Raw genomic sequence first — 26,057 nt, 5'->3', positions numbered from 1 at the left:
AATATAATTCATATAAATAATTGTATGTATCATCTGGATCATATCTCTACAGTCTACAGAACAACCAGGGTTCCAATAGCATTCCCAACTTTATTTGAGACTGTAGACCACGGGTATCAAACTCGCCATGTCTCATTGCTGTGACATTTCATGACATTTTTTCCCACTTGTAAAGCTGGGGTGGGCATGGCTTGCCTGTGATGCATCTGGCCTCCCCAGTTTGACACCCCTGCATACAGTCCCCCAGAATAATGGAGAATTCTCTGAGATTCTTTAGTCTGCAAGAACAGACAATTTTAGCATATGGTTATCATGGTAGCTGTATTCAATTTATTTTGATTAAGCTTGTGTAGAAGTTATGTGGAGGAGATGCTTCATAGCTGCATAATATTGAAAAAAGAACTTGCGTGCTTTAAATTTTATGAAAATTATGTTAAACATTGCAACTTTCCCTGATATATTGATGTGGTGCCTTCATGAAGAAAAAAGTTTCTAATATTTTCATACTGAGGAAGCTTCTGAATAGCTGGAAACTATATTCTCTTCCCAAAATAAATTCTCAGAAAACAGCTCATCTGTTTTAATTAGAAAGAGAGAAAAGCTTCTTTGTTAATTTACAATGTTTATACGCTTTTACTTAATCATGAATAAATGCTAGAAATCAAGACGGCTTTATGTTCACAAAGTGATAGATGTGCTTTAAAAATCAGTTCAATTAATTAATCTTTCTTTCCTAGAGTATTAGATCAAAAGTAGAGTTAACTGTCTGGGATAGTCCTGATGACATTAACCTGGCTTTCACAGCCACATGTCAAGATGGTTTATCATATCCTGGAGTCAGGAAGTGTGGAGAACTACAGATGGGAGATACGGTGAGTTTACCTCCATTTGTCAGTTTGGGAAAAGTGGGCATTTTCTATGATCTTTCCTTTAAAGAAGAAGAAACTGGCCATTGTAAGATTATTTTATTGTAATTCAATGGTGGTTGTGAAGGGGAATCTCTTTATCAGTTGTAATTTTTTTGATGGTCTTTTTCTCTTTGACTTTTTGATACATATTTTTTCTCTGTTTGTTGGGGAGATTGCTCCTCTGGTGTCTTCTAAGGTTGTCTCAAGATCTCAAGGAATTGCAGGTGGGGGCTACTGGTTCGAGCCAGCCTGGGCCACATTGTTTAGCATTGTAGTAGTATTGCAAATATTTACTAATGAGTATTAAATTATTAGGAGGAATCCCCTCTGCTCTCTAGTTAGGGGGGCTGATTCTGTGCTCTTTTTCTAAATCAGGGAATGGCATGGTTGGTATTATTTGTAGAAGAATATGCTGCAAGTGCCATCTGTATGTTGCCATTTGGCATGTGGAAATAGAGCAGGCTGCTGTCCAGAAAAGCACAGAATCACAAGGGCTCCAAAAGAACAATGAGTTCTCCCCTGCCCTCATCTTTTTCAAACAAAATCCATTATGAGAAAGAAACCGGCTTTTGAATAAACCTGGGACAGTGCTTATAACCGCATGCATAAAGCACTTTCTTTTCAGTTGCTAGAACCTTTTCCTTCATTCTATTGGGCAAGGACAGGTTATAGCAGTAGATTTTTTTAAAACCAAGTTTCTCCCTTATTTTTTTAGCAACAGTTCTGCATTCTCCAAGCAGCTTGCAAATTTGTATTCCTGTAGAAAAAAAGAAAAGGCAGCACTTATTTGTAGTCTAAGCCAGGGGTCTTTAAATAGTATTGAGATAAATACTATTTAGCTGTTTGTAGAATTTGACAATTACAAAACTAAGCAGCTACTCACTTATAAAAGACCATATGTATTTTTCCTCTATCCCAGTTAATAAAATATTTTAAGTGTCTGATGAGTTTTCTTTACTGCCATCCCAGTTCCATTCATATCTATGCAGAAATAAATTCACTGATTTGGATTTATTAACAGTGGAATGGCACTGAACATATAGGATCATGTCCTCAATTTTTGTTTTAAAGAACAACATTCTAAATAACTCTTTATAGAATATGAAGATTTTTAAGAATACGTGTTTAAGTTCAATAAATCCCTTAGCATGCTAGCTTCTATATTTTAGTTTGTACACACACGTGTATATATGTGTGGGTACACACACACACACACACACACACACACACACACACATAAATATAGAAGCCAGCATGCTAAGAGATGTATATAAAAAAGATTTACCTTGCACTATTAACCAGAATTATAGATGCTTACAATTATGCTAATAATGTCTTTGACACTATCTACACTTAAGTAACTTTTCAGGTTTCTGTTGCCTTTTCACTCTTACTTCTTACTATTCCTATTTAGGTTTCCTTTGAGATATCAGTAGAGGCTCGGACATGCCCAGCTGAGAGCATCTCACACACCTTCACTATCAAGCCAGATTGGTTTCGGGACACTGTAGAGGTGACTGTTTCTTACAACTGCACATGTGGATGTACCAAACAGATAGAGCACAACAGCAGTAAATGTAGTGGAAATGGCACACACGTGTGTGGATTATGTGACTGTAACCCAGGCCACGTAGGAGCCAAGTGTGAATGCGAGGAAGGAGAGAGTGGAGCCATGTACCACAACATGTGCCGAGAAGCTGAAGGGAAACGTATCTGCAGTGGCCGTGGGGAGTGCTCCTGCCACCGCTGCGTGTGCTACAAAAGTGAATTTGGCAGGATCTACGGGCTCTTTTGTGAGTGTGACGACTTCTCCTGTCCAAGATATAAAGGCATTCTCTGCTCAGGTATGTGTTAGATTTTCTCAGAGTTCATTTGGGTAAGCAGGGGGCACCTCAGTTATTTTTTTTATTTACTTGCTTGCTAATGCTGCTACAATTCAATATGACTTTGAGCATCTTATACTTCATAGTGTGGCATGGTGTGCGATGGCATGGCATGACATAATAACAGGGCTAAAATAGATATTATAACATACTATGACTTTACAATCATGGTAATCACACACAATAATTAGGAATCACTTGGGGATGTGTCATCCAGTGCACTCCAGCTGTACAAGTCCTTTCCAAAGTCCCTCTAAAAAGACATTAGAAAGAGATAGAAATATCCTTATATCCAAGAGTAAGTAGGCTGTTCTGCATAGCTAGACTCAGCTATCAAGAAGAGTAATCCTCGAGGTCCATAATGGTGCAATTCCCTACGGGTTGGGATCTACAACAAGCCTTCCCCACCAGATCTCACCAAATGGGCATTGCAGTCTCAAAGATGCCTAGATCCTAAGCTCTAAAAGACCGTATAAGATCACCTTGAATTATATTGGAAGCCTATTTCTCTCAGTGGAGGTATTATCTCATGGAGGTGTTACAAATCAAGATGATTCCATTACCTTTTGAGCCATTGCCTTTTGGACCACTTCTGAATGGTCTTCAAAGAGAGACCCCCCTAAAATTTATGGTACTAATTTAGTTGATTTATTGACCACCACTCAATACATCTTACGAAAGGTGCTAGTTCATCATAAGAGTAAAAGATTGAGACTTTACGTTTCTCTTATCCTTACTCTTTGGTACGATAAATGTATATTCATTTAGGAGCCACACAACAGGGAATTGTTTCCTAAAGTTATAAGTTAATGCAGTTTTACTTACTACATTGGTACCTGCAGTGCATTGTCATCAAGTGGAGTCACACTTAAATTTAACGTTCACTACATGAAATAAGTGTAATATTTTCCACCTAGAGAGAAAATTATCATTAATCAAGGAGAAATTAGATGGGTTTTTTTCCTTTCCTGGTAATAAGTAATACCTGATACGTAATGAGATTAAGAGATACATGAAAGGGAAAGGGAACCCACTAAATAATATGAGGGAGAATGCTCAATTTTTTCACTTGCCTGAGGTTATAGTCTTAGACTGGCTTTATATGCAAGAAGGGAATGCAAGCTGCAGATTTTATGAGCTTGCTTTTCCTTTGGCAAAGACACTTGTTTGTGCGAAATGCATGGAAATATTGTGCAGAGGATGTTGTGTCTACAGTTCTGGGACTTGAAAATCCCCAGATATAATGGACATGAAAAGAGACAGGTTTGAAGGACTTCTATGAATTGGAGTAAGATATAGTGGCCTGATTCCAGGGCTTTTGGGACTTTATTCAATCTTGCTGACTATTAAGGTCAAAGAACAAAATATACAGGAAAATGGACTTGCACATGGTTTTTATGAACCGTACAAAAATAGATTTATATCATCAGCTGAGCCTGAGTCATGCAGGACACACATGATTCCTGTAAAGACACAGTTCAAAGTTTAAATGAAAGAAAAAAAAAGACTTGAAAACTAGAGCAATGGCTGCAGAGAAAACTGAGAGGAAATGCAAAAGGATTCTTTGATGACTCAGCTTCCTCTTATCCTCCTCCTCACCACCCTCATTCAGAAGGCCTTATGGGATGCTAACCTTTATTTACGGTGAAAGCTTAGATGTATTTTCAAGAATTCCTGCTGAGAAAGTTGGAAAAGAAGGAGAGAGACATTTGAACAGAAAAGTTCAAACAGTAACCCTTAAAGCATGGGTGCCCAATATTGGAACGTTAAGACATAGCTGTCTGGGGAATTCTGGGATTTAAAGTCCACAAGTCTTATAGTTGCCGTGGTTGGACACCACTGCTTTATTTAATAATTATATGGTGAGCCTCTTCCTAGCAAGTAGAAAAGAAAACACTTGTTTCAGTTCTAGTAACTTATTCGTATCAGACAAATCTCTTTGGCAAACCTCATAAAAAGTGACCGATTGAATGTGAGATAAACTGTACAAGAATAGATGTTCCTAAGTCACCAAAGCCTTGTTTGATAGGAAGGATCACCATTTGTTGATTTGTTGGTTTGTTTCATTCCTTGAAAGTTGCTCTCACCACCCTCTGTTCTCAAATAAACATGGAAATAACAGCATACTTTAAACTAGAATGGGGATAGGAGAAGTAAATTGTCAAAGTAGGGAAAGGAATGAAACAACAGTTCTGCACTTATTAGACTGTAATTTAAAGCCAACTAAGCTTCTCCAAATTAGCTGGATAAAAGGGTTTTACCATACCCAACCATCATAGGACATCTAGAGAGCTATAGGTTAGGAATCCTTCCTTTTCCCAGGCTTCTCCTTTTATTTATTTTATTTTTTACAAATGGCAGATGAAGTTGATAAAATCCGCTTAGTTTTAGAAGCATCAAATCTGGCTCTGATTACATTTGGTGGCATTCAAACACAGGAAAACAAGAATTCCCTGAGGGAACGGGTTTGTAAAAGCAATCAGTGACAGTGAAGCAGTAGAGTAATTAGACACAATGAAGAGAACATGGTAATGAGTGCATTGTTCTGCACAAAATAATATTAATAATAAAACAATGAAGAAGTTCCCCTCAGTACTTGATGGTAGAAGCTTGTATGTTCTTGTCTGGAGGTTTGGACTGTAAATTGTACAGTATTGTTTAAGGGTGGATTTTTAGTTTTTTGTTTTGTTTTTTTGCTTTGGAGGAAAAATATGTTTTATAGTTTGATGACTTGGCTGTCTGGAAACATTCCCAGAGTGATTCAGTGAAACTTCAAATGCCATGCAAGACAACATGAGACCTTGTGGTTTATAGAAGAAAACAGTCAACATGGGTAGAATAAATCCTCCAACACATGGCATATTCAGTCATGATAAGAATATTCATACACTGAGTAGAAAAAGTGAAGATCATTGGTGGAGCAACAAATTGGGAGAAGTTGAGCCAATTTATGCATTGCCAAATGTTAGCATTTGATTGGAGTACTGGATGCTATAGTACTCTACTACCAGTGCCATTGTGGCACGCCAGCAGCCAACAGAACTGGCAGCAGATTCGGACAGTGAGTAGGTTGGGGAGGAACATGGGCCAGTCCTGGAGTCTGGGGAAGGCTCTGATGAGGGTTCTGTGTTGGTGGCAGAGAGGGGGCCAGAGCCATATGCCAGTTATCAGCTGCCTTCAGACAGCTGACATCAGTGAGAGATGAACAGCTAGAGCTTGTTCCCAGTGTGCTCATGAAGGGAATAGCTAAAGAACAAGGGTCGACTTGGGAGTAAGGCCACAGGTGGATGATGAGTGGCCCTCTGAGAGGAAATAAAAGAGGAGCGAAAGGAGAGTGGAATTTGCAGGAGACAATTAGTTTGCTTAATTGGTTCATGACTCTCCAAGACTCCTTGCCAAGATATTGGCCTGTCAGCTCTCCAAACCAGATAAAGTCTCTGACTGTAAATCCTCCTTTTGCTGGAAGTGAATGAGCAGAATTCACAGTAAATTAATAAAAGGGCTTTTTGTCGGGACAAGGAGTTTGCTTCATGCTCTTGGGAAGCCTAGGTCAGAACACATTATAAGATGATGATGATGATGATGATAATGATGATAATGATGATAATAATAATAATAATAATAATAATAATAATAATAATAATAATAATATCCACTGTTAGCAAATGTTACCCATATCTTATACTGCAGGGAATTCTGAATGAGTGAATGAGCAGAATTCACAGTAAATTAATAAAAGGGCTTTTTGTCGGGACAAGGAGTTTGCTTCATGCTCTTGGGAAGCCTAGGTCAGAACACATTATAAGATGATGATGATGATGATGATGATGATGATGATGATGATGATGATGATGATGATAATAATAATAATAATATCCACTGTTAGCAAATGTTACCCATATCTTATACTGCAGGGAATTCTGTAGATATTATATCAACATAAATTAATCCTACCTATAGAACAGACCACAAATTACAGGTGCGAAGTACACAGTTTAAACTTAGCAAATTAAAAAGTACCTGTGTCAGCAAGAATTGACCTGAAGACATACAATCAAAGTATGGGCCTTTATCAGGAATTGATTAAATTATTCAGAAGAGAACCTGAAAAATTATAAGAAGAGATTAGGGTTATTTTACAAAGTGAGCAAGAAAGAATAGTCTCATAATTTCATAGAGGAGAAGATCCAGTGGTTTGCAGAGAAAAATATCATAAATAAAGGCAGAAAATGAAAGCACTATGCAACAAAAAAGGCACGATGTACACCGGTTTTTAATTTGAAGCAAGAGGGCAATAGGAAAAATGACTTAATCAAGAAGTTCCACATAGGAAAATAACAAGACAATGAAAATGAGAGCCCCTTTTAAAAAGTTCAAAGAAACCACAGGGGGGGAAATTAGAGTGAAAGTTGGATTTTGTTTTTGGCCATTCAATCATGTCCAATTTGGAGATTGCCTGGACAAGTCACTGAAGTTTTCTTGGCAAGGTTTTTCAGAAGTGGTTTGACTTGCCTCCTTCCAGAAAGAGTGACTGGCTACCCTCCTGGCTTCATGTCTAAGAATTCAGGACTAGAACTCACACTCACCAGCTTTCTTAACCAGATACTTAATTAACTACACCAAACTGGCTCTGAAGCTTGGAATACTCAAGAATAATCCCAGAAGAGACATAATAAACACAAAAGATGAGGTATGACAGCAATAGACCAGCTATCAGATAGGAAAGCATCAGGTGAAAATGAAGTAAACAAACTGTATAAAGTTGCTGGAGATAAGATAAAGCATCAACACATAGTGAACCAAACAGTACAGTCTAGACTAGAGACTGAAAAAAAGATCAGAGATGTCAGGGAATGTGCAATCTATCATCCTATTTCAATAATTTCTCCCTCCTCCCTCCCTCTCTCTTTCTCTCTCCCACCTCCCTCCCCCATAATCCCAGCTAAACACAAAACCAGATAGTTATGGAGAATGTAAACAGGAGGGTTATCTTTCATTTATTCTTATTCTTATTCTTATTCTTATTCATAATAATAATAATAATAATAATAATAATAATAATAATAATAATAATAATAATAATACTGCTGCACTGTGCATTGATTATTTTGGATTGTGGAATTGATTATCTTGGATTGTGGAATATATTAAAGTTCATAACCACACAAAAACACCTGATTACTGTTCGGAAGAACCAGCACAATGAACAAGAATCTACAATGAAAATCGAATTGATACAGAATGATTCAGAATAGGAAAAGGAGAATAAGGGTGCATGTTTTCCATTGTGGGAGGGGGAGTGGTCACCTGTGGGTATTCTCTTAGCCTGATTGGTCCAAAAGACTGAGAGCAAACGCTTAAATACTCCTGGTTTTCCTTTCCTGCCCAGTTCCTCTCAGTCTTTTTGGTCCAATCACTGAGAATCTGGTATAGGTAGGAAAATTATTGAATATTTACTTGATTTGGTCTGTTTTGGCTAATTGGGCATTTTAAATTGTTTCCCAACAATTTTAAAATTTGCAGCTGTGGCCCAAAGGGACAGCGTCTGCCCCTAAATGTTGGGGGGGGGGACCTCTTGGGGGCTCCTGCCTCCCCTCTGAGGGCGCGGAGCCTAGCCCGACTCCCGGGGCTGCGGGGGTGCCGGCTCTAGCCAGCTGCAGCCGCGCCGAGGCTTGTAGGTGCTTTAAAAGCAGCCTTCGGCGCCAAAGGGAAAAAAAAGTCGGTTTTGAAGCGGCTGGGAAAGCCGCGGATCGCTGGAAACGGCGTTTTTCGCCCGGGTGCGATCCTTTCTACTTGTGTGCAGGGCGAGCGACGGGGGAGTGCGTGCGGGACTGCCGCGAGGCCCCAGGGTGCCGCCAAGCCGCTGCTGCTGCAGCGGGAGACTGGAGAAGCTGCGCCACGCGGTTTTAGTTTATTTTGGCCGCGTTTGTGTTCCGGTGGCCATTTTGAATCGTGCCACGTGCGCGGGGCCTCTGCAAGCTCGGAGCTCGCCCCAGGCCTACTTGCAGGCGATCGGCCTAGCACAGGCCTTGCTTCTAGGGAGGTCCAGGCTCCGAAAGGGCCTGCAGCGACCTTTTCTACGCGTCCCCTGAACTACTGGACACGTGAGTAAGCGATGGAAAGGGACGTGGGCATTTCCCAGGGCCAGGCCAAAGGCCTGGCAGGAGGGGAACAAGCAAAGGGGGCCGGGGGTCCCTCGGGAGATCCAGGGACGGCCCAGCGACCATCCAGGGCCTCCACCAGGGAGGAGGCAAGGAGACATAGGGCATTGGAAAAGACCTTTGCCAGGGCCGAAAGGCAGGCCAGGTCTGCGGGGCGGGCTTCAGCCAGCAGGTCTCGTTCGCCCATCAGGCCTAGATCAATCCAATCCTCTCCCAGGGGATTCAGCCCTTCTTCCCCTTCTGTTTCTCCACCCAGGCCCCGCAGGTATTCTAGGCGGAGGGGGTCTCCCTCTCCTTCCCCTTCTATCTCACCTAGATTAGCAAGGGAGGATGAGGAAGATCCCTTGGAGGGTACTTCCAGGGGTCCTGTGTCCTCACGCAGGCTGGCTCCTCAAAGGCCTGGCTCTTCTTATGAAGAGGGGGGGGATCATCTCCCTGAGAACATTAAGAGGCTTATTTCGACTGCTATTACTAGGGGCATTGCACAAAGAGATAGGGGTTCCCTTTCTGCTAGATCCCAGTACAGGGCATCGTCCCCATCTATGGTAAGCGAGGCCTCAGCCCTGGGGGAGGAGAATCCCCGAGGTATGGGGTTCTCTGAGGATGAGGAGACTGCTAGGCCCGAGAGTCCTCCCCCCAAGGGCCTTTTTCTCCCGGCCATGTTCAAGATTCTTCTGAGCAAGGCTAGGAAGACCACCAAGGTGGGCACAGGTGATCCTACGGTTCCTCCTCCAAGGGACCCGGATATGGCCATGTTTTCAAACACGGCAACTAACAAGGCTGAAATTCCGGCTCCCCCTTTGTTCATGGAGGTTCTGACCAATCAGTGGTCTCGTCCTTCCAATTTCCCTAACCCAGGGAGCAATGACCGTCGCTTCTATAATGTGGAGCAGACCTTTGCGAGTGCCATTCAGCTACCTTCCATTGACGCCCCGGTGGCCGCCCTGGTATCTTCTTCCCCGGTGGTGTCTGGGGACGCGGCCGATAAGTTGAAGCCCGAGGACAAACGGGCTGAACTTACCTTGCGGAAGAACTTTAACGCCACAGCGTGGGCCATTAAGGCGGCGGCGGCGGCATCTTATTTCAACCGGGCTACGGTCATGTGGTTACATAAGCTCCAGGATCGCATCCCGATCCAGGACGAACGGTTGCACCAAGATCTGTTCAAGATCGTTGCGGCGGCCGAATTTTCCGCGGACGCGACTTTGGACGCAGTGAAATTCGCGTCCAGCGCCCTGGCCACCTCGGTGACCTCTCGCCGTCTCCTGTGGTTGCGTAATTGGCAAATGGATAATAAGGCTAAATGGGATCTGGCGGCCGCCCCGTTCAAGGGCCCCACCCTCTTTGGGGAGGCTCTCGACCCAATTCTTGTCGAAAATAAGGATAAGAAGAAGGTCCTCCCATCCTCTACCAAAAAGTCAGAGAATAGGTCTTATCCTTACCGCAGGCAGTCCTATAGGGCATCTGAGTTTGATCACCAACAACGCTTTTCTTCTTTCAGGTCGGACAGACAGTTTTCGCGACAGCCCTATCAGGACAGGAATAGGTTCCAGCATCAGTCCCGACGGCCCTTTCGGGGGGGGCGGTCGCCCGTACCGTAGGGGGAAGTGACTCGAACCCGAGTCGTCCCAAAAGCGGCCGCCTGTCCCTCTACGCGGATCGTTGGGACGACATCATGTCAGACACATGGGTGAGGTCCACAGTTCGCCAAGGTCTCAGGTTAGAATTTCTCTCCACACCCCCGAACTCCTTCAGATCGTTCCCTCCGTCTCGGAGCCTGGAGCGCCGCCGCCTGATGGAGCAGGCAATCAAACATCTCCTAGACATTGAGGCGGTGGAGTTAGTCCCCCGTTTGGAGAGGGGGCTGGGCCACTTCTCCAACCTGTTCGTGGTGCCGAAGAGTTCGGGGGGTTGGCGAGCAATTCTGGACCTCAAACATCTGAACCGTTTCCTAGTGTACAGACGATTCAAAATGTCATCACTCAAGTCTATTCTTCAGGGCATCAGGAAGGGGGATTTCCTGGCATCGGTAGACCTCACAGAGGCCTATCTTCACATCCTGATCTTTCCTTCTCACCGCAGGTTCTTACGGTTCTCGTACGGGAACCAACATTATCAGTACAGGGCTCTTCCGTTTGGCCTGGCCTCGGCCCCCCGCACCTTTACGAAGGTGCTGGCGGCTCTGGCAGCGCATCTTCGGGCTGTGCCAGTGAGACTACAATGTTACCTGGACGACGTCTTGGTCCAGGCGGGATCCCTTCCACGGGCGATCTCAGATCTCCAGCTCACTATCCGGAATCTCCAGTCCCTGGGGTTCTTGGTAAACTTCCCCAAGAGCCATCTGTCTCCTTCCACTCGCATCCTTCATCTGGGGACGGTGATAGACTCGGAGGAGGGGGTGGTGCGTCTGTCTCAGGACTGTCAGGACGGGTTGCGCCAGCTGGCGGAAAAGGTCCGCGTAAGTCGGTCCATTTCTGTCCTCTCATTATCACAGTTGCTGGGCAAGATGGTGTCGTGCATTGGGATAGTTCCGTGGGCCAGGCTCCATCTCCGCCCTCTGCAGTGGGAGCTCATTCCGTTCCAGGGGGACCGGATGAGCAACTCGCTCCGTACCCTTCGTCTTCCGGCGGGGGTGCGCGCTTCCCTTCGGTGGTGGACGTCTCCGGCCATTCAGAAGGGCTGCTCCTTCTGGGAGCCGGACAGAGTGACAGTCACCACGGACGCGAGCTTGTTCGGGTGGGGAGCTCTGGTGAGTTCCCGCCTGGCTCAGGGCAGGTGGACCCAGACAGACCTCCGCCACAACATAAATTGGTTAGAACTAAAGGCGGCCAGGCTCGCTCTCCAACACTTCCGGTCCTCGGTGGAGGGCCGGCACGTGCTCCTTCTGACAGACAATGTGGCCACCAAGGCCCACATCAACCGGCAGGGGGGGACGCGGTCTCGAGCTCTCTGGCTGGAGGCTCTGAGGCTGGGCGCCTGGGGAGAGAAACACCTCTTGTCCTTGGTCTCGGAACACATCTCCGGCCTCTCGAACCATCAGGCGGATTGGCTGAGTCGAGCCACTCTGTACAATGGCGAGTGGCAGATCCATCCGGACCTGTTCCGGAGGATTTGCCAGCGGTTTGGCGCGCCCCTGGTGGATCTCTTCGCGTCTCCGACGAACGCACATCTGCCCCGGTTCTTCACTCGCTTCCAGTCCCGGGGGGCGGAGGGGACGGACGCTCTCAGGAGCAGGTGGCCGGCGGGTCTCCTGTACGCCTTTCCCCCTATTCCGCTCATCCCGGGGGTTATCAGGAAGGTGGTGGCGGAGAAAGCTCTGGTCATAGTGGTGGCCCCCTTTTGGCCCAGGCGGCCTTGGTTTGCGGTTCTCACCCAGCTATCGGTGGCTCCTCCGTGGAGGATTCCACGAGAGGAGGTGGTCTTGCGCCAGGGGGTCCTGATCCATCCGGAGCCCCAGTGGCTTCATCTAACCGCATGGTTGTTGAACGGGGATTGCTGAGGGCGGCTCAGCTGTCCTCGGGGGTCATCCAAACCATTGAAGCTTCCAGGCGTCCGTCCACAAATCGTATCTACAACTCGACTTGGGATGCGTTCGTGAGGTGGTGCTCCCGCAATCAGGTCTCCCCGACTAGAGCCACCATTCCTAACGTTTTAGATTTCTAGCAGAAGGGCTTAGAGAGCGGTCTGTCTCACAACACCTTGCGGTGCCAAGTGGCTGCTCTATCGTCAGTTCTGGGGGGAGTGGGTTCCTCCTCTCTAGCTCATCTTCCCCTAATCAAGAGGTTTCTCAAGGGGGCGGCTAATCTCCGGCCTCCCCCTATCCACAGGTTCCCCACGTGGGATCTGCCCCTGGTCCTCAAAGCCTTAACGGGGGCCCCGTTCGAGCCGCTTAGGTCGGTTCACCTCAGGTTCTTGTCCCTTAAGGTTGTTTTTCTTGTGGCGATTACGTCCGCCCGGCGTATCTCGGAGCTGGGCGGTTTATCATCCAAAGATGACCTCTGTCACTTTCATTCGGATAAGGTGGTGCTTTGGCTTGACCCCACTTTTCTTCTGAAAGTTAACACTCCGTTTCACAGGGCCCAGGAGGTTGTTCTGCCGGACTTTTGCCCAGGTCCGTCTTCGGATAGGGAACGGCTCTGGCATCGGCTTGATGTTCGTCGAGCCTTGCGCATTTACCTCCGGTGGACGGCTGAGTTCCGCAGGTCAGAGGCCTTATTCGTGTCCTTTCAACCCAGGACCTTGGGCGCTAGGGTGTCTTCTGCCACTATTGGCCGTTGGCTGCGTCAGGCCATCCAAGAGGCCTATGCGGCGGCAGGGCGTCCCGTTCCCTCGGGGATAACGGCCCATTCCACTAGAAGTGCCGCGACTACGGCGGCGTGGGCCACTAGGGCCCCCCTTGAGGACATTTGCCGGGCCGCCACTTGGGCGTCCCCGACTCCGTTTATCAGACATTATCGTCTGGATTTATTCGCTTCGGCGGATGCTGCCTTTGGGAGAAGAGTGTTACAGAGGGTGGTAGCAGACACTCCCCTTGGGCCATAGTTGTTGGTTAAGTATCCCTCCCTTGGGACTGGGCTTTGGTATGTCCCACAGGTGACCACTCCCCCTCCCACAATGGAAAAAGAACGTTGGTCTTACCTGAACGTGTCTTTTCATTGTGGTAGGGGGAGTGGTCACGACCCACCCTGTTTGGGGTTGAGACCAAGGGGAGCCCGGGGTCCCCCCGGGGAGGGAGGTTGTGTTGTTTCTGTTTGTTGTTTCAGTTCGACTATTCGCCTTCGAGGAACTGGGCAGGAAAGGAAAGCCAGGAGTATTTAAGCGTTTGCTCTCAGTCTTTTGGACCAATCAGGCTAAGAGAATACCCACAGGTGACCACTCCCCCTACCACAATGAAAAGACACGTTCAGGTAAGACCAACGTTCTTTTTCCTCCTGGACAACAAATATAACAATAGCAGAATTGGAATTGATGATAGTTGGAATCAAATTATGATGCTGAAGTGACAACAGATGGATGTACATAGCCTGGATTATGTACTTACTGTAGTCAATAATAAAGAAATCTGTAGGAACATATTCAGAAACTAAAATAGAAAATGAAAAATGCATGTAAATGTTAAATATTAACAGGTTGAAGGTAATATCCTTCTTGTCTTATGATTAACAATGAAGAAGACAAAGTGATAAGCTTAGAGTGATTAAAACAATAGTATTTCTTGTATGTATGTAATGTATGTTTGGGAAAGACTGAAAAGGTGACTTCAAAGTATAGATCTGAAGTTGGTTACAAAGAATGCTGTGAATTGCAAGAGGAACCCATTAATAATGGACGAAATAAGCACTGACTCCTATCTTGAACGGGATGGTGAGCGAGCAGAAACTGCCATACTTTGGGTATTCAATGCCAGTGGATGACAGACTATTACAAATGACTCCGTGTGGCAAATAGGAGATGAAGATGATAGATAAATTGGTTGAATGGAATCAAAGAGATTTCATGAATGTCCCTGGAGAGCTGCAGATAGATAGTCACTAAAGCACATTGAAATGGCAAGCACCTTTATTTGTCCATGCAACTATCAGGAAATGTGTCTGATTTGGTGGCACTTAATTAAAAATTCCGATTCTGAACATTTTGTTCAACTATAGAAATCAGTTAAATTGAGTGTCATAGTGGTCTATTGGTGAAGACGCTTGCTTCCTACTCAGAAGGTTGAGAGTTCAATCTTAGGTAGTGGCAGATATTCTCTCCTAAGACACAAAGAGAAAATATCTGCTGTGAACTCCATGTAGATGTCAGGAAGGATGTCTGCCCAATAAAATGCTCAGCTCCATACCCCGAATAGGGACTACAGAGTTGTAAAAAGGGAGTTTTATATAATTCAGTTAAGTTTATTGCTGCTGCATTGATTCCGTGATTTGATAACATCCCTCAGTAAGTTTGTTCTTGTATAGATCCATATAGATTTTAGTTTTTGCATTTCTGAATCAATGAAACCAAGTAGTAGTTTTAAATCCCTGTCTTGATCTATGAATTGCTTCATCTCAAGTATTCCAGCGATGCTATAAGAAGGAAACAGGGGAAAATATCTATATTTTATTGGCTTCTTAGAAAAATAAACTCTTTGTGAAGATCTGTATAGCTAACATATCTAGATATCACCAGTGATTTGTTTGGGGATATTTCTAATTCATGACACTTCTGGCAAACTATTTATGATTTCTGTTTAAAAACTATTTAAAAACTGTGAGCAAAAGTGAGGTGTGTTAGTCTGTTTTAACATAATTCCACTTCAGGGGTTCTGAAAAGGGGTTAGGCATGGCGTGCTTCTATTCATATTGCTAAGAGGGTTAACATCGTGAAATATGAGAAGTTTAGACCACTCAGTTATAATGAGCATTGACATAAACAGCAGGAAGTGGCGTCCTCTTTTTGGTTTTTACTTATAGCAAGAAGGCTTTTATTGTATGCGTTAGATTGAAGGGAATACTACCATGCTTGGAGTTTCAATATTGTTGAGTTATGTCCTTCTCCTTTTTATTTTTTATTTTTTAGAAAATGCTCTGTGTGTGTCTCTCTCTTGAGATTGTCAGTGTGATTTGGCTCTTGGGTTCTTGCAAACAATTTGTTAGCATCCCCATCCGGCAAATCTCTCTTTCTCACTCCAGGTTGCTGACTCCCATATCTCCCTGTCTTCCTCAGAGTGAGGAGCAGAGAGGAGAACTGTCTGGAGTTATCGCTGCCCTAAAGCAGCCTATTAAAGCTCTCTTTAAAACCAATTAATAAAACACTGGAAAAAAAAGAACCTAATTCTATGATGCTGATAAAGTCCTGGTCTCTTGACTTCAAGTTTTATTTTTCTTTCTTGTCCCTTTTCTTTTGCCTATCTTGCCTCCCCCCTCCCCCCATGCTTAATAAATAAAAATACTAAGTTACTATACACCCTTTTGGGATTCTCCTTCTTCTCTCAGTGCAGAAACCTCCTGCTTTCTCCCTTCTCATATTTTCCTGCCCAGCAAGACATCATGTTGATGGATATCATGCCCATGAAGCTCCAGGAACACTGAGGGCATGTCTAACTTCATCAGATCTGGGCTATGCAAAATTCAGAATTTTCCATTCTGTAGAATCTTGGGAACATTTCCACTCAAAACAAACACTGTTATTTGTTTTTTTTTTCCCCTAAGGTTTTTTTATTGCAATTTTTTAAACATATTTTATGAACAAAGTGTTGTCCAAATGTTTTCTTTTACATCCTCTCATACACACAATCCATTTTACATCATATCTCTGTTTCCAATTTCATCTACATTATTCTGTTTGGCTGTAAAATAAAATAAAAATCACCAAATTAACATTTTCAGAAACCTTTACTGTAAATTCACTCTTGAAAAGAAATGTGTTAAAATATGCTGGATAATTTCTAAGCTAATACAATAATGTTTACTCTTCGTCGTTGGTCTGTTTGTAAAGAGTGATAAAAATAGCAGAGAAGTATTCCCCCATTTGTTGTGTGAGAAGGGATCTAACTGAAGCTCGCATGAATATAGCAGGAAGAATTAAATATCTGACAGATTTTTTAAAAAAGATGAAAAAGGCACCAAAGCACTATCCAGGAAACAAAGGGCTCGTTTTCAAAGGAGAAGCAACTGTCTAGCATCTGGATGAATCTGTCAACATCATGCATGAGTTGTATATATACAGATTCTGTATACGCAGAATCTTTTAAATGACTGGTCTTGTGTGTATCAACTCCCAAACTCTTTATCTGTGGATAATTAGAAAGCCATCTGTGGAAATGATAATAGGATGCAGGAATGGCAGCACATAGCATAGCCAGATCATTTTTGGCAACCCTGGAGTTGCCCCAGGTTTAATCTTCAATGTTTGGAAGCAAACGAGGAAATGCAGCAGCCCTGTTAGGGTAGAACTTTAAAAAAACAATAACAAACAAAATGGACATGTTGAATTTGCATCAGGCTTTGCTTATTGGTTTTTAAAATCCAATTTCCTCAAAAGATAAATGTCAACTGGACATTTTGCCTTCAAATCTTTGGGTGGTCGTGGTTTTGTTCTCCTTTTAATTTACTTTAATATGGCTGGTCCCAAATAGGTTGTTTGCCCAGATGATTACTTCAGTCTAGAAATATAGGAGAAGAATAGGCAGAGCCTGAGGGCAGAGTCAAGAGAGGAATCAGCCTGGAAACATTACATTCTCACAAGCGATCCGCATCCAGCCCCTCTTGAATTCTGTTCATTTTTATTTCGTGCTGACTGTCAGTTCAATAAGATTCTTCTGTATAGGCATGAGCAATAAATCAGCTTAACTGGAAGTTAAGCATGGTCCTGACAAGAAATATTGTTTGAGCATATTGAATTACAGTATATCTCTGGAACATCAAAATCTTTGGGATCCAATCCCAAGAGGGGAAAAAAAATATCTTCCCAGGAAAATCATGACACAATTGATCCTGCAGCCGTTTCATTGATGAGGCTCCAGAAGGAGATGGCAATTACAATGATGGCAGGCGCAGAGAGGTAGGAAGGCACCCTCTGCTTCAGTTCACAATGTGTCATCTTTTCAAGATAGTTCAGACGGGATACAAAACCATGAGTACTAACACAACCTTTATTGTAAAATTGCAGTAATAGAATCTTCCAGCCTTGCAAGCCCTCTCCCCCCACCTTTACTTGCGGGAACTAGGGAGGGTCTCTTTTGAGACTGTTTCCTTGACCCCATCCCTCCCTCCTTTGGACTCAGATTTTATTTATTAGACTGTTGTCTCAGCTGTGGCTCCTCTTCCCATCTTCCAAGGTTATTCTCTGAGCGCATTACGTGATGCTTCCAACGTATCCATCTACTTTGGGTTATTTAAATCCAGTCAGCTCATGCACGGCATGCAGCTTGCCAGGCAATTGAGTTAATTCTTGAGTTATATAAGGCAACAAAGATTCACCAAGATTTGTCACTTCATTCCTACCGCCCGTCACTTTTGCCTTCCCACAGATATGCTGACTCCTTACAAGAATACCAGCATCACTCTTAAACCCATTCTCATGTGCAAATTTATTAAATTAAGCACGGGATATATGATGAGCATTCAGGTTAAACAGAAAGATAACCTAAGATGATTCTATGTGCTTTGTTGGCGGATTTCTCCTTATTGTTTTGGGCAACGGATGACTTCTACTGGTAAAGCCAAGGCACAAGAATTTGGAACTCTGTGCTGAGGTTGTACAGCTCTCCAAAGAAAAGTGAGCAACATATGGCCTCCAGATGTTTGTTAGCTATTGTCCCTGAGCATTGGCTAGACCAGCCAGGCTGATGAGTGAGCCCAGCAATCTTTGGAAAGCTATCTGGTCCCTCCCAGCATTAACCTCTTTGCTGATTTCTCCTGGAATGCTGGGAGGGGGGGGGGGTGAACAACTAAAATATTGATAGTGGTTGAGCAGTACATTTTCTGCTAAGACATCGTAGCATCCTTTTTCTTAATTTTGCAGACAAAGTGACAGTTACAGTTACCAAATCTTTGTAACCAAGGTTCATGTGCAGTTATACTATGTTTGAAGTAAATGACTCTACCCTGGGACTACATTACTTAGCAAAGTGTCAAAAGCAAATATTCTGAGTCTCTTAGCTGTGCCCTCTACTGGTACCTCTCATTCAGGGGTGGGCTTCAAAAATTTTAGCAAGGGGTTCTCTGCCTGATTGTTGGGTGGGCGTGGCCATGGTGAGTGTGGCCTAGTCGGCCTCTTGCACCATGGTGTGTGGGGGGGGTTTACCCTCCCCGGGCTCCAGAGGCTTTCTTCGAGACTCCAGGAGGGCGAAAATGCCTTCCCAAGCTCCGGAGGCCCTCTGGAGGCTGGAAATGGGCCCATTTCTGGCCTTCCTGAAATTCCGATAGGGCCATTTTTTGCCCTCCCCAAGCCTCCATGTGCATCCTGCATTTACCTGCATCTAAAATGGGCCACGCGGAGACTCCTGGGAGGGGAGAGGTGGGGTGGGCAGGGCCAGCCAGGAGTGGGATTTGGGGGTTCTCCAAACTGCACAGAATCTTAGCTAGAAGTTCTCCTGAACCCATGAGAACCCCCAGAAGCCTACCCCTACGCTGATTATTCAATAAGTGTCAGTGTTACTCCAAGGAGTACTAAACTCTGTCTTCTTGTGCAAACAACGTGGCTGTTGTTGGCTTATCCAATTACAGATCCAAGAATGTGCCAATGAGAGATCGGAAAAGGACGTTCTTAAGGCCCTGATGTTTGCAAGGGCTGATGACCATCTTCTTGTTCCAACTTTTCTTTCAACCCTGTTTTGCATAAGCAGACTAGAGGATAGGTTTTAGCATTTAAAATTACCACAGGAGCGGCCATTTATATCTGTTTATGGAATGGCTACCATGCTCTGAACCTTTGAGGGGATTGGAGCAGCCTATTCTAGGGGACCCAACAGGCTTGGTTTCTTTACGAAGAAAAAAAAAGCGCTCTTAATAAATAAATAATCACCAGTTCTTTGGCCTTCTCATCATAGAGGGATTTCTGCAATCCTGATTCTGCATTGGCACGCTCATGTGTTCCAGATCTGACAAGGAGCAGTCAGCCTCAGTGCACAACGCGCGCAAAGTATGGATAACTCTGTGAACAAGTTGTTATTGAACAAAGAAATAAGTGAATCGACTTTTCACTATTTCTTCTGGGTCAAACCTATATAACCAAGGGGCCCTTTGTTTCTGTTTCTGTATTTTTCCATTGTATTGTTTATGCTGGAGATGGAAAATAATGAAGTGGAAGAATGTGTAGGTGTAGATGCAAGGGAGAGAACTGAGAAAAATGTGAGTTTCTTTTTCCAGTGAATTGTATTTTTTTTAATCATTCTCCATTATGCTTATTCTGGAACCTTTGGATTCATTCCAGAGATAATGAAAGAAGAGGGCAAATACATTGATATTTTTGTGCTCCTTTGTAACAGCTTAAATGGGTTGTTAACACAAGTACAGTAATATTTGAAATCAGTGACCCTTTAATATGACATGAAGTGGAATGAAAAAGATGGTTTGTATGCTGGATTGAGATAGAAGCACGCCTTGTTGAATTCAATTGACATGGTGAAATGAGAAGAGAAATGTCATCCTTGCCTCCAGATAACCTGATGTTTAAACACGAATATAATAAGTCATTCTTAAATAGCACTTCTATTGTGAAGTATTGCAATTAAGACTAAAATAGAAACTGAGAAATAGAGATTGCAGAATACTTTTTAACATTTGACCAAATATTTGAGAACATTGATTATTTGTCCCTGCAGGGAAAAACTGATTAACACTATCCCAGAAAGCCTTCGTGCTTATTCTTTGCCAGGGTTAGGGTTAGGCCGCAGGGGTGGGCTGCTGGGGGTTCACAGGGGTTCGGGAGAACTTCTAGCTAAGATTCTGTGCAGTTCAGAGAACCCCTAAATCCCACTTCTGGTTGCTCCTGCCCACTCTCCCTTCCCAGGAGTTCCCACATGGCCCGTCTTGGATGCAGGTAAGTGCAGGGCATGGTCGGCGACTTGAGGAGGGTGAAAAACAGACCTACCAGAAGTTTGGTAGGCTTCTGGAGCCTGGGGAGGCCGTTTTTGCCCTCTCAGAGGCTTGAAGAAAGCCTCTGGAGCCCAGGAATGGAAAAACGGTCCCCCCACCATGGTGCAAGAGGCCAAAGAGGCCACACCAAAATGGCCACACCCACCCAGCAACCGGGCAGAGATCCCCTGGCTAAAAATTTTGAAGCCCACCTCTGGGTTACGGTTATATCCATGTTTCATCTGAGGAATAGAAACCCCACCATTCAAGGCCTTCCAAGCTTTTTCCTTACCTTCAAAGTTTAAGAAAACTTACATTTACACAACATTATTTTGGGGTTTGAATCCCCCATACCCGATTACACAAAGCATTTAAAACGTCAGGCTAGACAAAGATCCATCTGCATGAAGATTATTTAGGCCTTCGACAGCACTTGAATGTTAAAAAAGCACTTTAAAGGTTAAAAAAAAGTCTGACCATCTTTCTATGAATTAAATTCTACAGGTAGTCCTTGACTTACAAACAGTTCATTTACTGACACTTTGAAGTTACAACGGCACTGAAAAAAGGCAATTTTTCACCACCATTGCAGCATCCCTGGGATCATGTGGTCAAAATTTGGATGCTTGGCAATTGGCTCACATTTATGGGAGGTCCCAGGATCATGTGATCCCCTTCTGACAAGCTAAGTCAATGGGGAAACATGATTCACTTAACAACAGTGTTACTATCTTAATAACTGCAGTGATTCACTTAACAGTTGTTGCAAGAAGGGTCATAAAATGGGACAACATTCTCTTAACAGATGTCTCATTTATCAACAGAAATGCTGGCCTCAAATGTGGCCGTAGGTCGAGGACTACCTGTAGTATTTTGAGCCAAAGTTTTGACTTTTCCTCAGAAGTTGCCTTGTGTTCTCATTCTTGATTTCCTACCTGGCCATAGATATTAATTTTACTTTTAAAGGTACCAATAATGAAGGGATCCTTCCCTTATTACAATCCTAATATTTTAAGAGTATATTGAGAATATATCATGTCGCAAATGATTTGTTATCTATCCATATCACATTTTTTAAAAATAAAAGAGTGACTGTGCGTATGTATTAGGGTTCACTTTATAACACTTACGTATTGTTGATGTTTTACTGTCATTGACCTATGTTACATAGTTGGATGGCTAATTAGCATCTTTTATGCCAATTGACAAACTAATCTATGGAGTGAAGTGAGGGTATTAAATCTGTAATTAATGTATATAAACAGAATGGGATGCTTTTGTAGTTGTTTTCTCTGTGCAAAATATAAGAAAAATATTTAGTTGGCCAAGTTTTAGCTGATAGTTTAATCAAAATTTGAATGAAGATGCCAACAGTATTTGTCCGTGTGAACAAATTGCAGAAAACCGCAGCATGAAGGTTGCCATCTTAGCTGTGTGCCACATCTCTTAATTTGAATTGTACATTTGACGTTGTTGGGATGTAGCCAGAGTTGGAGGAGATGAAGGGAGTGGGCCTTTTTGTGGTGCTTTGTGCATTTTAATAAGCATGAGTGCATAAAAGGGGCACAGGAGGCCAAGACAATATCCTGCCAGGCTCTTGAAGGACAACAAGACAGGATAATATATTTCCAGTTTCTATTTGCTCTTTGCAGGCGTTCACAGTAGCAGACTGCCGGCCTTGATGGTGAGAAGTTGGATGTTTCATTTATTTTAGCAGAAGCAGGGTGTAATTTCGATAAATGCAAGATTTCCCCCCCCTAAGATTTCTAAACTCTCCCCCCTCACACACGCACACACACACACACACACACACACACACACACACGATCTTCTCAAAGCTTTTGTGCTTGGCTACTTCACTTTTTTCCACATTGTAATTTTTTTGTAATTGTGCTTGCAACATCTTTGTTAGAAAGATGATCCATCCATTAGCTCCTCCTCCATAACATTGTGCCAGAATAAGAAAACATTACAAAATAATATGAATATTGTTTTATTCTTGATGCACAATGGTCACCAATTCTTAATTAAGGCTTTCTAACTTTTCTAAAAAAGAATTAGTTAACAGGTGTCCCTTAGATTCTTGCTAAGTCTTGCTTAGCAAGACTTCTTGTGGGCTTGCCTAATTGGTTACCATTCTTGCCTGTGGTGTGTAGTGTGACAGGATCAGCAAACACCTTCTAATAATTTAATTCCCTCCTAAATGGTTCATTGCAAATATAAATTGGGATGTCTGTATGCCTGTCTGTATGGGTCTTGAATAATAAGAGTGACACTGCCTGGGTCACTGGAACCGGCAGTGACCCAGGCCTGCCACACTTCCAAACTGGTTTTCCTGGTGGCGCTGTAGGCAGGGCCATCTTATTTTTTGCTCTGTGCATGCGCAGAGCAATTTTTGTTGTACTGTACATGCGCACACAGTGCATATCAAGTGTGTGCACACATGCGGCACATCACTAAGCGAACCGGCATTAGCGGCTGCTGGAACCCACCACTGAGTCCAGCCCCTGCTCAAGAAGGAGACCCTATACCAATGGTGTCAAACTCACATCGTCACGGCGGCATCACATGATGTTTTGGGACTTTTCCCTCTTCACTAAACCGGGTGTAGGCATGGCCAGGCGAGGAGTTTGACAGCCCTGCCTAACACCATTTCAGACAAATGGCTGTCGAGCCATTGTTTCAGTGTAATTATTGTGGCCTGTGTTTCTTTAAACCAAGCACATTCCTCAAAGTTTATATCTCTCAATTTGTGCCCTTTACTAGCACTGATGACGTTACCTAGTTTGGGTAATGAAACATCTGCAAGAAAAAAGAAAGAAAGCTCAGAGAGCACCAAGGACCCCTCATGTCAACCCTGAGCTACAAATATTTTCCTTTATAAGAGAAATTTCCTGATGCTGAGAACCGGTTTCCTTCCAGAAGTTTTAGAGGTGCTCCATTACTGGAGGTTTTTAAGAAGAGATTGGGCAGCCATTTGTCCAGAATAGCATAGTGTTTCCTGCTTGGACTAGAAGACCTCCAAGGTCCCTTCCAACTTCATTATTATGCATTCTGTAGTGTAAATAATTGCCTATTTCTCTGTCTGCTTAGCCCTTTCTAAATCAGAGCAATTTGAAATTGTTGGGATTTCTTTGATACTTGTCAGCCATCAATAAAGCATAAAGCTCATCTATCAAAGGGCTTCTGAAAATACTGTATGGGTGTATAACATTTAACAGCCTGATTTTTTTAAAAAAATTAATAAAATAAATGCTTTTAAGCAAATGATGAGGTTTTCTCTTTGTAGTTGAACAGCTGGAAATAGCTAATGTTTTGTTGGAATAGAAGAAGTATTTTTGTAATGATGTTGGAAAGTGAATGAAATATCCACCAAACATTATTTAATAAATATGATCCAAAATCAAAATAGCAGTTTTGGAAACTGCTTGGGCTATCATTAGTAATAGGGGAGAACTGCTTTGAATTTGGTGTGAGGGTGACACTTCTCTGGAGTTCATTAAAACAGCCTCATCTTTTCCAGCTTTCTATGTGAAGCTGGCAAAAAAAAAGTCATTCTTACATATGATCCAGATTTGCTAATTAAATCTAATTTAGCTCTTAAAGCCATGCACCTTTTTTCATATTTGCAGAGTAATGAGAAGAAAAAATGGGGCTGGGGTTGCTTTAATTAAGAGTAGAAAAGAGCTGCTGTTGTGACAAATCCAAGTTTTTGAAACCTTGCTATATTACAGAACTAAATTACATGCTAACTGATCCTCATTTTGAAAACATGCTTTCATTTAATATTTGGAGAGGGGAGTCTACATTGTGCTTTATATCCTGTTCCAACTGAATAATGCTAAAATACTTTAATTTTGAGTTGGATATGGATATGGATATGGTTATGTATGTGTGATATATATATATATATATATATATATATATATATATATATATATATATATGTTTGTATGTATGTATGTATGTATGTATGTATGTATATCACACACAGTGATATGTGTGTGTGTATCTATCTATCTAAAATATATCTCTCTGTGTGTATATTTGTGTGTGTTTGTGTGTTTATGTATATGTGCATGAGTACATGGTTTGAAATATTAAGCTTCAGAATAAAGTACTTACGTGTGTGGCTAGAATGATAAAAACAATCTCAAGTGAACACTTTGGAAATAATTCCTAGAACCTGTAGTAGTGCTATATCTATAGTGAGATAATGGTTAGAGACATTATGCGTACACTGATATCTTTCCTTGTTTTCTGCTTTGGATATGAGGTATTTTATAATCTAGCTTAATGTTTGCGTGTCTGTGTGTATGTATATGCGCATGTGTGTGTGTGTGTGTGTGTGTGTGTGTGTGTGTGTGTGTTCTTGCTGTACCCACCTGTTTTTACTGGGCTGAAATCCTTGTAAACCGCCAGTTGCTTGAGTGAGATGGTAGTGATACAAATAAATACATTTAATGAATAGGAAATCACCCCCACGATAAATTTTGAAATTAGACTGCATTAAAGAAAGCCAGGGAGCCTCTTTGGCTTAGTGGTGAAGGCACGAGGCTAGAAAGTGGGAAACGGTGAGTTCTAGTCCTGCTTTAGACATGAAGTCTGCTGGGTGACTTTGCGCCAGTCACTCTCTCTCCGCCCTACGAAGAAGGCAAATTACTTCAGAAATATTGCCAAGAAAACTGCAGGAATTTGTCCAGGAGTCAAAACTGGCAATACTCCACCACACCAAAAAGGCCAAGCTTGGTGTGTAACCTTAGGAAGGCAGGTAATAGCTAAAGTAGGTTTATATGGAAGAAACAGAATGCAAGACTTGGGTTTAGCCAATAAAACCTCACGGGTGAGTCATTTTGGCCTAAAACTCCTGATAAAAATTGTTTTGAGAATAAAGTATGGTATAACAAATTTTATGTCTTAAGGAAAGGTTAGGAAGAAATTAATTCAATTAAATCCTTTACATTTTCTACGGTTCCTTTTAGATGGAACCTTACTGACTTACCATTTAGAGTTGACTGCAGCTTTTTCTGCAAATATAAGGAAAGGGAACTGATGACCTTTATTCTGAAAACATGTTCCGTCACATCAAGTAGTTTGACAAGAACTATTCGGTTGCATCATTTTAAAGACTCTGTTACTTCCAAGTGCCCTAGATATCAAGCTACAGCCTTCAGCACATGGCTTGTATTACAAAGCTCTAGGAAGGGATTCCTCTGGGGATAAATTGTTGCAAAATATAGTGGCAATCCTGCAAATTTTGCAGTAGCTATTTACTTTGTGTTCTTTTTGGCAGAAAGTAAAATTTCTTTCTAACCAACAAAAAGATACTAGAGATGAAAATATTTAGCACGAAGTATTTGTTAGTACAAGACAGAAGGCAACAAACGAGACTTTGGTACTGCTCTGATTTGACTATAAGCAGACTCCGGCAGCATCAGAAAATAATCCAGAATTGAAAAGAAAACATCTGGTTATGTTGGTTTTTTTCTATTACGACCAGAACAACTAAGAAACTTATGTTCTGTTTTGATATTGCACTTAACTCCTTTA

The 26,057-nt window shown here is 42.8% G+C and overlaps 1 protein-coding gene across 1 annotated transcript in view; it reads left to right on the top strand.

Moving 5' to 3' along the window:
* Positions 1-26,057, top strand: part of ITGB5 (integrin subunit beta 5) — an 82,061-nt gene that overhangs the window by 39,784 nt on the left and 16,220 nt on the right. The window contains exons 9-10 of the mRNA XM_081951520.1: positions 738-872; positions 2,323-2,752. Coding sequence (XP_081807646.1) covers positions 738-872; positions 2,323-2,752 — 565 coding nt within the window. The remainder of the gene's footprint in view (positions 1-737; positions 873-2,322; positions 2,753-26,057) is intronic.

Source organism: Natrix helvetica (assembly GCF_964273705.1).
Source record: "Natrix helvetica genome assembly, chromosome: 1".
In the NCBI taxonomy this organism is placed as follows: domain Eukaryota; kingdom Metazoa; phylum Chordata; class Lepidosauria; order Squamata; family Natricidae; genus Natrix; species Natrix helvetica.
Note: the sequence above shows the minus strand (reverse complement) of the source record. Positions and strands in the feature narration are given on the sequence as shown.